Source organism: Narcine bancroftii, chromosome 1 (genome assembly GCF_036971445.1).
Source record: "Narcine bancroftii isolate sNarBan1 chromosome 1, sNarBan1.hap1, whole genome shotgun sequence".
Taxonomy (NCBI): domain Eukaryota; kingdom Metazoa; phylum Chordata; class Chondrichthyes; order Torpediniformes; family Narcinidae; genus Narcine; species Narcine bancroftii.
In genome coordinates, this window is record NC_091469.1 from 115,360,159 (window position 1) to 115,377,552 (window position 17,394).

The window sequence follows — 17,394 nt, forward strand, 5'->3', positions numbered from 1 at the left end:
TCCCATTTCCCAAATCTCAAAAATACCTCTGTGTTGAAAAGACATGCTTGCAAAATATTTTTTTGAATATTATTATGAGCTCCCATTTTAGTAAAAAGGAATAATCACTGTAAGGGATAGTATAGACAGGAGGAAATGAATGGTCACAGTTAACATTTCACACAAGCACCACCATCAATACAAGTCATAGCCCAGCGACAATTCAGTACATTGGAAGAACTGAGGGAAGGTCTGTTCCAGATTTTATAATTTACAAAGATATTATGATTTGGCAAGAGAGATCCATTCTGACAGCTGAAGAGAAAGCCGCATTTTTGTGGAATTCAGAGCAAAACCTTTTCAGAGGATTGACTTGTGCCAGGAGGGTTTTTTTGGGAAGCAAAGTGCTTCATTTTGATTGTGACTAACAGTGAAGATCACTTGAAGAGACCAGTGCCAGGGTCTTGGAAGCTTCGTGGAGGCCGCCCAGTTCAAGTCTTGCCTACAAAAGGACCAGCTCGTGTGGATGGAAATTTCTTCAAAGGCAACGCAAGGAGAATTAGTGAGTCTGTAGCAGCCATCTTCAGTCTTCTGTGACATGAACTGCATCCAGTCTCCCCATCAGTTCAACATTAATTCTGGGCATCAAATTTCAAAGGCCTGCGCTTCAACACTGAATTTAAAAGACGGAACTTTGAGAAACTTTCGAGGTTCTGGACTGTAATGGTTTGGGTATCTCAGTCAAACACACACACACACACACACACACACACACACACGCTACACACACACACACTACACACTACACACACACACTACACACACACACTCACACTACACACACTACACACACATACACACACACACACACCCCTGCGCATAGTTGAGGGCTATAGTTTAAGAGTTATGAATAAAATTTATGTTTTAAAATTAAACACTGTCTGGTTCATGGTCTATTGCTTGCATGTTACTTGTACTTTTTAACAATATATACAGAATACTATATACATTTTTAACAGGCTTCAGGAAAAGTAGACAAAGTTTGATGCTAGAGTTACAAATTAATTGCAATCTGAGTTTAACTAAATGTATTTTGAGATTGACCCCTTCTTATCATCAGATCAAATCCAGAAGAATGGGATCCGTGGTGAATTAATACTTTGGATACAAAATTGGCCGGCCCATGGAAAACAGAAGGTAGTGGTGGAAGGGTGTATTCTAGCTGGAGGTCCGTGACTAGTGGTGTACCACAGGGATTGGTGTTGGGGCCCCTGTCGTTTGCGATATACTGTATACACACAACTTGAATGGAAATGTAGGTGGGGCATTTGGGAAGTTTGCAGATGACACTGCAATTGGTGGTGCTGTGGAAAGTGTAGAGGGCTGTCATATTATACAACAGGATATAGATCAGGATATGGGCAGGGAAATGACAGATGGAGTTTAATCAGACAAATGTGAGGTTTTGAACATTGGCAGATCAAATGAAAGGGGAAAGTTTACATTTAATAGCATAACTCATACAAGTATTGATATGCAGATGGATCTGGGGGTTCACAGATCCTTGAAAATTACCACACTACTAGAAAGAGTAGTGAAAAAGGTGTATGGAATGCTTCACTTTTTGGGGGCTGCAGCATTGAGTGTAAAGGAAGGAGGTCATGTTGCAGCCAAATAAATCCTTGGTTAGGATGCACTTGAAAGGATGAAGAGGCTTTAGAAAGGGTACCCAGGAGACTTACCAGGATGTTGTCTGGATTAGAGGGTACGAGTTAGGTGAAAGGGTTGGACGAACTTGGGTTCTTTTCTCTGAAGCTTCGGAGGCTGAGGAGTGACCTGATAGTTTATAAACTATGAGAGACATTGATGGGTAGATGGTCAGAATCTTTTTCTTCTGTGTAAAAACTTCACATACTATAGGACATACATTTAAGGTGAGTTTAAAGGAGATGTACAGGGCAACTTTGGGTTTTTTTTAACCTTTATGCCTGCAACAGGCCATCAAAGGGTCATCCTGGAAGCAGATACAATAGTAGTGTTTAAGAGGCTTCAAGACGGATGTAGGAAATAGAGGGATGCGTATCATATGTAAGCAGCAGATTTTTAGTTCAATTTAGGCATCATGTTCATTACAGAATGTGGGCAGAAGAGCCTGTTCCTACATTCTACTCCTCTATATTCCATGATGAGCACAAAATGCTGTTTACAATGCTTCAGGAACTGGTCTTTTTAATGGGAAGCAATAAAACTCCCTAATACATTATCCAATAAATGTGTTATCGGGACTGCACTGAGACCAAGAAACAAAGTCAAATGTCCAGATTCACCGTTAAAGAGCAGCAGAAGAAAACACTTTATGCTTATTGGTGTTTTGTCCACATTTAGCATTAGTTTTGTCATATTTTTTCTCAATGCATATTTACTTACGTCTTTGACAAAATGTTCCAGGGTGGCATAAGCAATGGCGATTCCATCATGAGTACTCGTGCCTCTTCCCAGCTCATCCAATATGATCAATGAGTGAGATGTTGCTTTCTTAATTATCTCTGCTGCCTCAGTCAGTTCTTCCATAAATGTACTTTGACCTTTGTAGATGTTGTCAGAAGCTCCCATTCTGAAAACAAATCCATTTTTTTGTCACGTTCAAGATTTAAAAAAAAGGAAATAAACTTTTCCTAACAGACCAGAAACGAAGAAGGATAGGAGGTGACTTAATAGGGTCTATAAGATGATGAGAGGCATAGATAAGGTAGGAAGCCAGCACCTTTTCTTCCCCCAAGGCAGGAGTAGCAAACACTCAAGGAGATTGTTCAAAGTGAAGGGGGAAAGTTTGGGGGAAACATCAGGGGTGCATATTTTTTGAAAAACACAGAGGGGTGGGTGCCTGGAATCCATTGCCTGGGGTGGTGGTGGAGGCTGGAACAATAGGCGCATTTAAGAAAGTCTAGGACAGACATATGAATAAAAGAAAAATAAAGGGTTATGAAGGGTTTAGTTTTTTTAAAAGGCGTACATAAGGTCGGCAGAACATCTCGTGCTGAAGGGTCTCATGTGCCTCTGTAATGTTCTAAGATTAACCACAATTGCAATGAAAATCAAGGAATGTTTGGTTATTGTTTTAGGCTGTTAATGTACATTCTTTAGAGATTGTCCATATACACAGGACCCTTAGCACAGAATGGGTTCCCAAATGACAACTGCAATTTATAATTAGTGGATTAGATTAGACCTTCTCTAGGTTGGTGCAAAACCTGCGTCAGAAACAGTCTTTGATCTCCATTTAGGTGACATTTAAAGAGCAAATAAACAATAGAAATGCAATCAATGATGCAGTTTGGATAGATTTATGATTTTAACAAATCACCTCAATTATTGGTGTTTACCTTTCTCTTGAACCCTTAACTGCTGTAGTTTTATAACAAACAAATGACATAACCACTGCAGACTACCATCTTTCACATCCCATTCAATGCTGGGGAACAAAAGACTATTCTCCCAGTTAGGAAAACTGAAGCAAGGACTCCTTCTATTCAGGCTGACCCCAAAACAGGAACTGAATCATGTCTAAATTCACACAAAAAAAATTAGAGGGCATGTTGTGATGAGGCGATTAGGACTCTGCAGCTGGTTGAATGAGTGGATGAAAGGTTGGCAAATGAAGTTCAATATGGCACTGTGGTGAGAAGAATCTACTTAAATGACAAAAAAATTGGACACCAGTACAGAGGAATCAAAGTATCTTCATCTACAAACATGAAAAGTTAGTAGCCAGGTGCTACAAGGAAGATAAGAGGATTTTCTTGTAAGGCTAGAGTTACATATTGAATAAGGTGAGACCCTACTTGGAGTACTGTGCACAGCTTTGGTCCCCTTATTCTAAACAAAAATGATGCACTAGCTTTGGAGGCAGACCAAGGCGACTTCCTGCGATGAGATAGTTTCCCTAACATGAAGAAATTAGATCTACACTATATTGTTTGGATTTTAGAAGAATGAGCGGTAATTTTCCTGAAATATTCAGAATTCTTTGGGGTCATGACATTTCCATGAGGGGGAGAGCTTTAAATGAGGGGATTGTTAAATGACTATCCCATAATCTTGCCAAACTATGGTGTGTAGTCACAGAAGGTGGCGAATCCAATACCCTGGAAGCAAAGAGGAAGTAAATACATTTTTCAAAGATCAGGGGACTGAGGCTTATGGGAATCTGCCAAAGAAGAAATATTCTACCACTATGCTATTATATTCTTTCTTTGGCTTGGCTTCGCGGACGAAGATTTACGGAGGGGTAATGTCCACGACAGCTGCATGCTTGTTTGTGGCTGACAAGTCCGATGCGGGACAGGCAGACACGGTTGCAGCGGTTGCAAGGGAAAATTGGTTGGTTGGGGTTGGGTGTTGGGTTTTTCCTCCTTTGTCTTTTGTCAGTGAGGTGGGCTCTGCGGTCTTCTTCAAAGGAGGTTGCTGCCCGCCGAACTGTGAGGCGCCAAGATGCACGGTTTGAGACGATATCAGCCCACTGGCGGTGGTCAATGTGGCAGGCACCAGGAGATTTCTTTAGGCAGTCCTTAAACCTCTTCTTTGGTGCACCTCTGTCACGGTGGCCAGTGGAGAGCTCGCCATATAACACGATCTTGGGAAGGCGATGGTCCTCCATTCTGGAGACATGACCTACCCAGCGCAGTTGGATCTTCAGCAGCATGGGTTCGATGCTGTCGGCCTCTGCCATCTCGAGTACTTTGATGTTAGGGATGAAGTCGCTCCAATGAATGTTGAGGATGGAGCGGAGACAACGCTGCTGGAAGCGTTCTAGGAGCCGTAGGTGATGCCGGTAGAGGACCCATGATTCGGAGCCGAACAGGAGTGTGGGTTTGACAACGGCTCTGTATACGCTAATCTTTGTGAGGTTTTTCAGTTGGTTGTTTTTCCAGACTCTTTTGTGTAGTCTTCAGACTCACCAAGGCAAAAAAATATTATATTCAGTATCACAGTAATTAACTATATGGTAAGATGACAATGTAGCCAGCTTAGTTTACTGAATGCACCCCAAGGAATTAGTTGAAACTTATCCCAGTCAGCTCCTCAATTTAAAGCCACTGCATGAAGAGACGAATCTCTAGCAGTAGAAACTGCCTGAAGTTCACCTGTCTTATTAATCAAAGAGAGTAACCCACACAGGCTGCGAGCTGTGGGTGACTACAGTCAAGGGTCTCACACCAGGCTGCGGACTCCTGGAGACTGGCTGAAAGTAGGATGTGAGAGGGTGCTGGAGTCATTCTGATCACGTTAAAGGTATGCATCTGGAGCTTGGGTTGTTAATGGTTTGGACTGGTGCCTGTGTGGCTGCGGGAGCTCTGCAGATGAAGCCAAGGACATTCAGTGTCTTTGGGGGACTCTCTTTTGCTCCTTTTTCTTTAGCTGCAAGGGGTGCTGACCAATTTTTTTTTTTGCTGAGAGCTTATCTTTGTCTACCTTTCAGTAGACGAAAGGAAATGTGTAATATCACGTTTTATGTTTTAATACATGGCAAAATCTTAATCAACATAATTTCAGCAAGTTAATACCATGCTGTCTCCAGGGTGACAATCTACATGAAGCTTTCTGAATGATAAATCTGAAGGTCTCACTTTAAGGAGTAAATGTGCATTTATGATCAGGAAAACAAATACTCTATTGATATGAATCCTTAAGTAGTTTTTTTTGAAGATTAAAATTTAAGAACGAGTACCTGGCACATTGAAACCTCGCTCATTTTTCTATTAGCCCTACTCTACGGAAATCACCTGCAACCTCGAGTGCACCACGGTGGCAACATGTACCTCACCTATAAAATGGTGACGTAGTTAGTGCAACGCCTTTACAGTGCCAGCGATCAGGACCAGACTGGGGTTCGAATCCCGCGCTGTAAGGACTTTGCACATTCTCCCTGTGTCTGTGTGGGTATTCTCCAGGGGCTCAAGTTTCCTCCCAACATTCAAAACATTAATGTAGGTTAATGAGGTGCAAATTGGACAGCATGGACTCATGGGGTGAAATGGCCTGTTACCATGCTTTATGTCTAAATTTTTTTAAAAATTACTCATCTAGGCCACTCAACATGGGTGAAAGAAATTTTAGTTTCTTACCAGTAGCCATGAAACTGATATTGCTGAATTAATTCACATGTACTACCTGCATCGACAATTGTAGTAGCCCAAGCAAGCATACAAACATCCAAACTCACACCTCCATCATCAAACAGAAAGAGCAGACCCATTGGCTCACTTGCAGGTTTCCCTCCTCATCTCATTCCATCAGATGAGCAAGAGAGATAAATTTTATAAGCAATGATGCCAAAGGAATGAGACGTAACCAAACTTCTGAAGGATCTAGGTTCTCTTTTAATTTCCCAACACCTTAAATAAATAATCATACCTCTGTTATAATATTAGACCTTTAAAAACATTTCATATTGGATCATGCATTTATCACATTGTGAGGAAGGGATTTTTGTTTAGGAATGGAACATTGGTAAGTAGGCAGGAAACATAAGGGTTGGTTGTCTGTTACTCATGGTATTCCACAGGAGTCAGTGTGGGGCTTGCTTCTTTTTACATTGTATATACCTGTAAATTATTTGGATAATGGAATAGATAGCTTTGTGACTAAATTTGAAGATGACACCAAAATAAGTGGTAGAGCTAGCGGTGATGAGGACACGGAAAGGCTGCAGAGAGACTTGGATAGTGGGCAACCCTTTAATTCTTCATTTAGACACAGGGCATTTTGGCCCACAAGTCAGTACTGGGGATGTAGGTTAATTGGGCAGCATGGACTTGTGGTCTGAAGAGGCCTGTTATCGTGTCTAAATTAAAAATTAAAAAGTTGCCCAACCATGGATTAGGAGAATGGGCAAGGAGATGGCAGATTAAATACAATGTTGGGAAATGTACTGTTATACACTTTGGTATAAGAAATAGATGGACAGATTATCATTTAGATGGGGAGAAAATTCAAAATTTGGAGGTGCAAAGGGACTTGGGAGTCCCTTAAGGTTAACCTCCAGATTAAGTCGGCAGTAAAGAAAGCAATTGCAATTTAATTTAATTTAATTTAGACATACAGCATTGTAACAGGCCACTTTGGCCCACATGTCCATGCCGCCAAATTTACACCCCATTAACCTACATCCCCAGTTAGTAACCGGAGGCCCTGGAGAAAACCCATGCAGACACAAGGAGAACATAAACTCCTTACAGACAGCGCAGGATTCATTTCTAGAGGAATAGCATACAAGAGCAGGGGTGTAATGTTGAACCGGCGTGGACTTGAAGGGCCGAGATGGCCTGTTTCCATGCCATAAACTGTTATATGGTTATGACACGATGAATGAAAGGGATAGCATGTGAGAAAAGTTTGATGGCTCTGGGATTGTACTTGTTGGAGTAAAGAAGGATGAGGGGGGACCTCATTGAGACACTTTGAATGATGAAAGGTCTGGATAGAGTAGATGTAACAAAGTTGTTTCCCATGGTAGGGGAGTCTAGGACAAGAGGCTACAACTTTAGGATAAAAGGGTGTTAATTTAAAACAGAAATGCAGAGAAATTTCTTGATCCAGCAGGTCGTGAGTCTGTGGAATTTTTTGCCACAGGCGGCAGTGGAGCGAGGTTGTTGGGTGTATCCAAGACAGAAATGGACAGGTATTTGATTAGTCAGGGTATCAAGGGTTACGGGGAGAAGGCAGGATGGACGGGCCAATTGGCATACTTCTGCTCTTCTATCTTGTGACTCTTTCTTTGTCACTGAGTCCAAATCCTTAACTGTTATATATTCACCAGAAAAACACCATCAATGCAAGTGATGGCTCACCACTGACTTCTCAAGGATAATTGGGGTGGGCAATACATTCTGGTAATGCTCATTTTAACAAATAATTGAAGCTGTGAATAATAGATAATTGGAGATGCTTATAAAGTGATTGTTCACAATACATGACAATTAACATAATACAATAATTAGGCTTAATAGACCAAAGGTCCATTTTCTATGCCTTTTCTCTGAAGGCAATATTTTAAAGCAGGCAAAAAATGCGGTCACCTTCAAGTTAAGCAAAGATATTTAGCTGTCATTCAAGTGCCACTAGAAATAAATCTTGTAAACTAATCTGGAGATATTTATCTAATTGTAATACCATGAAAAATGATGAGCAAGTGTGGGATCAGCCCTCGTACTCTTGCTTTGTAAACTTTAGGTGTTTTTATGCTGGGCCTCTGCTTCGAGGCCAGCTTCAAACACAGATAAAAGTTTTAAATTTATGTTTATGGAGCAGTTCTAAAAGATTGCTGCAGCGCTGCTTTTATCCGGAGCGGCATCTCGATGCGTTGTTCGGATCCACAGAACGGTTCCAGCTGCGTGGGGTATTAGGGTAGATGACCACTGCTTTACTGCGTATTGAGCCCCTGGTGTTGACGAGCATTCCCAAAGGCTGAAGCAGCCCGGTGATGAGTCGGAGGCTGGAGCAGCTGGCGGGGTTGTCACAGCCTGCCCCGGACGTCCCCTGATGTCTCCGCCAGTTCCCCCCCTCCATCCCTGATGGCCCCCGCTGCCCGCCCCTGCCCTGAGGAGGTCATGGAAGTAGAGGGGTGAGTGGAGAGAGAAAAGTGAATTGGGTTGTAGGCTGACGGCGCCATCGTGATGTCATCAGCCCGCACCTAGCCAGCCGCTTGCAGCGGATGTACCTTTATACAGTGAGATGGAGTGCACCCCTGCACTTCTAGTGCCACGGACCATTTATGAAGGCAAGTTTTCCAACATGAGGGCAGAGAATCTCCACCTTTACATTTGGATTTTCTGCTTTATAAAAGGGCCTGTCATCATATCAGCCATGCTCTGGATGTTACAAACTGTATGCAAGTTCCCACTCTCGACTACAAACCCCACTTTATTTTGCCTGAGGCAGACAATGTGGAAATAGCCACATTGTCTATTCTATTGAAAATGGGAAAGAAAGTGAACTTGGAGGGGGAAAAGTTCACAGAATAATGTAAATTATAGCTTTCCTCAGTTGTAACATTCAGACAGTAAGATGTTGTTGAAAAGTATTTAGTCTGGTGGGGCAAGAATGGAAAAATTGAACAGGGAATTTGCTTTGGGAATTATCTCTTATGAAAAATCTCTCATGACTAAAGTTTCCAATGTATTGTTTTTAACCTGTCCATGACATTCACTTCATTAAGTGCTTTCATACGTCCCTCCAGCACAGGCTAGAGTAAATAATATTTTATTCATATGATCTACTGTAAATTTTGGTGGATAAGACGACTTTCAGATAAGGTAGGATCCCAATTCCAGCCTGATTTTAGCACAACACCCCAATCACCAAATAATAAATCTGTAAATTAATAGACAATAGGAGCAGGAGTAGGCCATTGAGCCCTTTGATCATGATTGATCATCCACAATCAGTACCCCGTTCCTGCCTTCTTCCCATATACCTTGACTCCACTATCTTTAAGAGCTCTATCGAACCTTTTTTTTTAAAATAATTCACATAACTGATATTACAAATCAAATCCAAATACATGTGGTGCATCTAAAAAAAGAAATCCCTCCTATATGTCCCCCAACCCCCTCTAACCCTTTACTAAAAAGAAAAGTGGGCAAGAGACTCTGAATAGGAGGGCTTATTACTTTAAGGTTTCTTTTAATGTACTGAGAGCTTAAGGAGAAAAGGAATATCAGAGCTTCATTTAAATATTCACACCCACACTTTGTAAAATGGGCATCATATCTCCAAAATATATGGTATTTATCTCTTAAATTATAAGTAATTTTTTCAAGTGGTGTACAACTCTGAACTTCCACGTGCCAACTTTCTATACCCAAATCTGTATTAGACTTCCAAGTTATAGCAATACATTTTCTTGCTATTGCTAAAGCAATTTGAACAAACTTCTTCCAACTAAAAAAGTTTAATTCTAGGACACTGCCAAGTAGAATGCAAAAATGCACCAATTTCCTGTCCACATCGAAACCATAAATCTGAAAAGGTCTGGTTCAATTTTTAAAAAATTTTTGTGGTGTCAAATGTAACTGATGATTAAAATTGTATTGTATCAGTCTGTACCTAAATTTATTGTACTTTTCATATTTTCTCTACATAACTCAATCCAATCATGTTCATCTATTTGTTTATTCAAATCTAGTTCCCATGTATGAGCAAATTAGGTCTTTAGTCCTTGCAACGTAGAAGGCCGAGAAGGGATTTGATAGGAAGATAATGAGAGGGATAGAGTTGATGTGGAAAGGCTTTTCCCATTGAGAGTAGGAGAGATGGATACAAGAGGTCATGGGTTGAGAGTTGACGGGCAAAGCTTTAGGAGTAGCATGAGGGGGAACTTCTTTACTCAGAGTGGTTGCTGTGTGGAATGGGCTTCCGGGTAAGGTGGTGGAGGCAGGGTCAATTTTGTCATTTAAGAAAGAGTTGAATAAGTATATGGATGGGAGGAGGATGGAGGGATATGGGCAGAGTGCTGGTAAGTGGGATTAGAGGAGGGTACTTGGATCAGTGCAGACTAGAAGGACCAAATTGGCCTGTTTCCGTGCTGTAATTGTTATATGGTTATATGTCTAGATTTAGGAACCCCTACTTTTTGAGCTTTCTTTTGTAATAACCTAATCATCACTGAAATAAATTTCTTTACATCTCTATTGCACAGCAATGATTCTAATTCCATATCTAACTCTTTCTTGAAAGCATCCAGAGAATTGGCCTTCACTGCCTTCTGAGGCAGATCCACAAATCTCTAGGTGAACAAGTTTTTTCTCAACTCTGTTGTAAATGGCCTACCCCTTATTCTTAAACTGTGACCTCTGGTTTATGGACTCCCCCAACATTGGGAACATGTTTCCTGCCTCTAAAGTGTCCAATCCCTTAATAATCTTACATGTTTCAATCAGATCCCCTCTCATCCTTTTAAATTTCAGTGTATACAAGCTCAGTCCCGCCATCCCAGAAATTAACCTTGAGAACATGCACTGCACTCACTCAGTCGTAAGAATATACTTTCTCAAACTTGGAGACCAAAACTGTACACAATACTTCAGGTGTGGTCTCACCAGGGCCCAACCGCAGAAGGACCTCTTTGCTCCTATACTCAACTCACCTTGTTATGAAAGCCAACACACCATTAGCTTTCTTCACTGCCTGGATACTGTATCTGCATGCTTACTTTCAGTGACTGATGAACAAGGATATCTAGATCTTGTTGTACTTTGCCTTTTCCTAATGATAACATTCAGATAGTATTCTGCCTTCCTGTTCTTGCTACCGAGGTGGAAGTGATTACAGTAACAAAGCATCAACATCGGGTGCGGTGTCATCTGCTCTACATCAAAGAAGTAGCTTTGGGCTCCCAGGCAGGCTCGGTGACCTCGACATCCCAGGGAAGGAGTGGGGACCTCAGGCTCTAAAATTATTTTTTAACAAATTACAATGGGGAATTGTTGGGTACTGGCGGTGGCAGTGGGGAGGTGTCAAGGACCAGTTCGCTTTTCCAGCCAGAATTTTAAGGTCAGCTGTGTTTGTATCTGGTCTATAAGATGACCCCTTTTTTGGGGGTGTTTTTTGGATCCTCCAAGGGTAGTCTTGTCCACCGAAATATGCAGTAAATCTTAATCATCCCTCACTTTGGTTTGTTCATGCTTAATGTTGATAAACTCTAACTACTTTGAATCGAGTTTTATTTCCTTTTAAAAGTTAGATTCCCAACTGCTCACCTCAATCTGCAAATAGAATAACATGGTTCTTCATCAGAAGCAAGTTGAAATGTTTCCTTGCCATCTTTGACCTGATGCCAGAAAACTCCAATCAATGTTGAGAACAGATAAGGTGGCTCCATCCCAACTGTTCACCACAATCAGTCTTTGATGGTAGATCCATCCTGCTGAATGGTGGTGGAAGAGTCCAAGAAAATTACCATAAAGCAGGATTCAACGACTAAGCTATTACCTGACAAACCTGTGGGACAGCTCTCCTCAGATGTTCACAAAAATGACTGCATGGCTGCCTGGGTTGTGAGTCAATTCACTTTGTCCAAATTCAGTTTTGAAATCAAAGCCAAGGAGTCTCTTTGTTTTAATTCTTATTTTGCTTTACATAACGTTAATTTAGTTTCAGCACATAATTAAGTTCCAACTTGATTTTCTACAGTCCAGAGCCACAAAAATCCACAAAGAGCAAGGAAGAATGTCAGTGAACCAGTGTAAAGCATTTTGGCTCTCAACATCAAACATTCTTTTTATCCCACTGATTCTGCCTGACCCAGAGTTCCTCCAGCAGATTGTGATTAGCTAGTGAACCAGTTACATTTTCCTGACAGCCGGTTACCGTAAGAGTAGCAATTTTTCTTAACCTGCATTCAAATTGTTCAAAACATTTAAGTTCCTCTGCTGCCATGATGGGTCGAGGTTTTGGATCCACAGTCCAGATTTCTGCATTTGCATTCTGTGACCCAAGTAATTTCCAAATTAGTTGCCTTGACACAGCATACAGCTTTAAGAGATAAATTAAAAATAAAATAATGGAAATAATCATCATCGATGGATAAAAATTAGAGTTTGTTGGTTGGAAAATTCAACTCGTAGAGTCCTGGGCTTTAAAACATCAGATCCAGATCTATGTCGTTTAGAATGGTAGTGCCCCATAACACAAAGGAGGGCAATCACAGTGTAAAATCAGGACTTAGTTTCTCTGCAAAATGAACAGTGGACCTCCAACAAATGCCAACATGTGACTGGAAATAAACAATGCTCTCCCTCATGTGGTTCATTCATCATCTGATGAGCAACGAAGAGGAACAACAGCATGGTGGTCTAGGTCTTGAGATTTCTGAAATATCTGTAATGATACTTCTTATGGTGGCAATCACTTTATAAATGTAGGTTTTTCTTGATTTATCAATTTCTTGCTGATTAATGAAACTCTTCTGCTCAAAGGATCTCATACATGAATCTACCACAGGTCTCCTCTGAACCATGAAGTACACAAAGGTCACACTGCATCCATAAGAAGTAAAAGGCAGTTAACATTTCGGGGCTGAGCCCTTTGTCAGGAATCAGGGCTCAGGACAAAAGACTGAGGCCCGAATCTTTTACTTCCTGTGGATGCTGCGTAACCTCCTGAGTTTCTCCAATACTGCACTAGACCCCACCATTTTCAGATTTACTGGTTTGCCTCCCCTGATCTAAAGCAAGTCTCCCCAAGGCAGTTCACCATCACTGCCACTGTTGTATTCAATGGGATTCATAACCATGGAGATAACTGCAACACCTAACAGATTCCAGATGTTTCAGGTTCACAACTCCTCCATTCCACAATGTAATCTTCACGTAGGTCATCTAACCATGACCACTGATCTGCTTCTTACTTCTTGTCCAAAATTGTAAAGTTTTAAAAGTCATCTTTACCAAGCTCTCAATCACAATGAAGGGCTCAGGCGTGAAACCTCAGTCATATATTTTTTAAACTCCTATGGATACTGCGAGATCGGTTGAGTTTCTCCAGCATTTCTGTGCTTTTTCTTCAATCACAGTGACTGCAAATGTTAGTGTTTCACCAACATAATGAAATGCCAAGCCTTTAAAATGCTGCTTGCATCAATGCACACTGATGCTGTTCCTAATCGTACGCTGTTTCTTGGATTATCAATCCCGTCAGCAAATAAACAGGAACCAAATCAGGCACCAAAAAGCCTACTAAACTGGAGCAACACACAAAATGCGGAAGGAACTCAGTGGGTCAAGCACCATCCATGGAAGGCAATAAGCAGTCAATGTTTTGGGCCAAAACTCTCCATCAGGACTGGCTAGAGAGAGATCAATCTTGCAATCCTCTGGTAATCCACATATTGGCAGAATTCCTAAATCTCTGCCACTCAGCTCATATCAAGTCACTCAATAGTCAGCTCGTTAGTGATCGTGACCCATTTATTATTTAGAGCATTAGAGTTGTACAGTATGGAGATGGTCCTTTAGCCAGCACCTCCATCTTTTTGCCTAACCACAGAAATTCCTACATCTTTATGCACCTTTTCATCCTGCCCTGCTACTTACAATAAACTATGTTCACATACCTAGTGAAAACACAAAGCTGGAGAAACTTAGCAGATCAAACAGTGTATTTTATGTAGCAAAGATAAAGATACATAAACAATGTTTCGGGCTTGATCCCTTCATCAAGGAATGAGCAAAGTGTAAGCATGTACCTGAACAATATGTTGGGGGGGGGGGGGGGGGGGGGTGAAGAGCACAGTCCCACATGCAGGCGGTAGTAGGTGGATAAGGGAGAGAAAGGGAGGAAAGGTGGTGGAGAACTGGAGGTGTTTGCTGGTGTGTCCTCCCTCCCATATCCACATATTACCTCCTGCCCATGGGACTGAGCTCCTTCCCCTGCCCCTCCCCTCACCATTTTGTTTAGGCATCTGGCCATATTTTGCTCAAGCCCGAAACATTGGTTATGTATCTTTATCTTTGTTATATAAAGTGCATTGTTTGATCTGTTGGGTTTACCCAGCTTTGTGCCTTTTCTTCAATCATGGTATCTGCAGGCTTTGAGTGTTTTACTCCTATGTACACCTACCTCCAGGTCTAGCTGTTCTTGTACTCTTTTTATAATTATGCCACCTGCTTCTTCTCATTTTAACAACCCAAATAGATTTTTTTTCTTTTCGTTTTTACACCATAGTGTCCAGAAACACACACTTTTGCTGTGGTGTTGCTTAAACAGTCAAGGAACTTATCAAGTCTGACCGATTTATCTTCATGCATGGGCCTTTACTTGTGTTTAATCAGCTATTTCATTATGTTTATTTCACATTGCCTCTTGTGGTCACATAACAGAATGAAAGCATCCCCCAATGTTGCACGCCACATTGCCCTTATTTAATATCTGTAGATTTTCAACTTTCAGAACCATTGTTATGGTAACGTTCTTTCTTTTTGAGCCAATATACTCTGCTCATGTAGTCAGATGCTTGCTGCATGACAAAGCACCATGCCTTGGATCAAAATGGCAGCAGCTACAATTTTTAGCAAGAATTCCAAAAAAAGAAATCGTCTTTTGGATATTTGCACTGAAGATCTTCCATTATTGCTCAACAGAACATAAACCCTGGATGAAATAGAAAGCAGGATTTTCAATATGAATGAATAATTTGCACAATCTTAAATGTAAAGGATATTGTACTGCTACATGAAAGCAATTTGACATTTAACAATTTCTGTTGTTTAAAAATGTATTGCAAAAGCCTCCAATTCAAAAGAGTTATGGATTCAGGGTTGTACAGCAGAAAAACTGTCCCTTTGCTCCAACTCGCCAGTCTGACCATGATGAATATCCACACTCATCTCAAATGCCAGAATTAGACTGTTAATCTTTCACCACCCCTCCTTTTCCAGAACCTGGTCAAGTTCATTGTAAACAATTTAATTTTAGCAGCCTCTACCATTTCCTTCTTCAACTCGTTCCACGTAACCATTACCCAAAAACTTGCCACTCAGATTTAAATTTCTCCCCTTTCACCATTAACCTGTGCGCATCCAACCTAGGAAAAAAACACTGACAACTACACCACTCTTTTCCACCTATCTCTACCCCACTCATAATTTTATAAAACTCCAGTGGGTCAAACATCTGATGTTTCAGTGAGAGTAAACCCAGCCTATTCAAACTCTCATTCTCAGTAAAGCCCTCCATTAAAGGCAACATCCTGGAGAATTTCTTCTACACCCTTTCCAAAGCTACCATACTGTGTGGCAACAAGAACAGTACACAATATTCTAAGTGCGACTGTAACAATGACCAACAATCGAACAATAACAAATAAGCTATATAATGATGATGCCTGTGGTGTAAATAGTTATGATAATAGAGGTCAAGAACCATTTTCTCAAAAGGACCAGCACAGATTTCAGAAATTCTAATCTCAAATTTTAATGGCAGGTCATGCAAATACAACATTGCATAGTCATAAATCATTTTAGGGCAGTAGATGTGGTCTATATGGATTTTAGCAAGGCATTTGACAAGGTCTTCCATAAGACTTGTTCAGAAAGTTAAGGCATGAAACCTTGTGGATTAAAAATTGGCTTGCAGGTAGAAAGCAGATAAGGAAAGTATTCTGCCTGGAGGTCAGTAACTAGTGGAGTACTGCAGGGATGTCCTCTGGGACCCCTGCTCTTTGTGATTTTTATAAATGACCTGCATGAAGAGGCGGAAGGAGGGGCAGTAAGTTTCTGGATGACACGAAGGTTGGAGAAGATATCGATGGAGCTGAAGGTTGTCAAAGGTTACAAGAGTATATAGACAGGATGCAGAGACGGGTGGAAAAGAAGCAGATGGAGTTCAATCTGAATACTGTAAGTGTGAGGTGATGCATTTTGGAAGGACAAACCAGAAGTACAGAGTAAATGGTTGGTTGCTTAAGAATGTAGATGAACAGAGGGATCTTGGGTTTCAAATCCATACGTCCCTAAAAGTCACCGCACAGGTAGATAGGATAGTTAAGAAAGTCTATGGGATTCTGGGCTTTGTTAATAGGGAGATTGAGTTCAAGATCTGAGAGGTCTTGTGCAATTCTAAAAATCTCTGGTGAGACCACATTTGGAGTATTATGTACAGTTCTAGTCACTTTATTATAGGAAGGGTGTGGAAGCTATAGAGAGGGATTGCAGAGGAGATTTACCAGGATGTTACCTGGTTTGGAAAATAAGCCTTATGACGCAAGGTTAGTGGAGCTGGGACTTTTCTCTTTGGAGCATAGAAGGATGAGAGGAGACTTAAAAGAAGTCTACAAGATTATAGGAGGCATAGATAGGGTGCCTGTTTCCCAGGGCAGGAACAGCAAATGACAGAGGACGTGTACAAAGTGAAGGGAGGGAAGTTTTTTATATATAGGTAGAGAGCTGTGAGTGCCTGGAATGCCTGCGAGGGATGGTGGTGGAGGCTGAAACATTAGTGGCATTTAAGAGACTCTTAGACAGACATATGGGTGAAAGAAAAATAGAGGGTTACGGGGTAGGGAGGGTTAATACTTTTTTTAAAGTAGGGCTGTAATGTTCTATGTTCTCTCATCAGATGCTTTATTGAGTAAAGCATTATTTCTCAGCCTGTGGAGACGCAGCAAAGACAAATATTACTGATATAATAAATAAGCAGTGTGTAAAACAATGTTGTAATTGAAGACAAAAATGAAAATTGTCAAAAATATTTTCCCAACAAATCAAAGCAGAAATCCCACGTGTGGTCTATGAAGGTCTATGAAGGAGCTTGAACTCGCCAGTCCCCTTCCCTCCGCTGTTGGCCTTTCAGTTTGCTAGAGGTGAACTGCGGTACCTAGAGGGACACTGAGTTGGTGAATAAAGATCAAGAACCACT

At 41.1% G+C, this 17,394-nt stretch overlaps 1 protein-coding gene across 1 annotated transcript in view; it reads right to left on the reverse strand.

The window, feature by feature from the left end:
* msh3 (mutS homolog 3 (E. coli)) overlaps nt 1-17,394 on the reverse strand; it is a 340,568-nt gene that overhangs the window by 69,324 nt on the left and 253,850 nt on the right. The window contains exon 21 of the mRNA XM_069936474.1: nt 2,407-2,593. Within this exon, the coding sequence (XP_069792575.1) occupies nt 2,407-2,593 (187 nt within the window). The remainder of the gene's footprint in view (nt 1-2,406; nt 2,594-17,394) is intronic.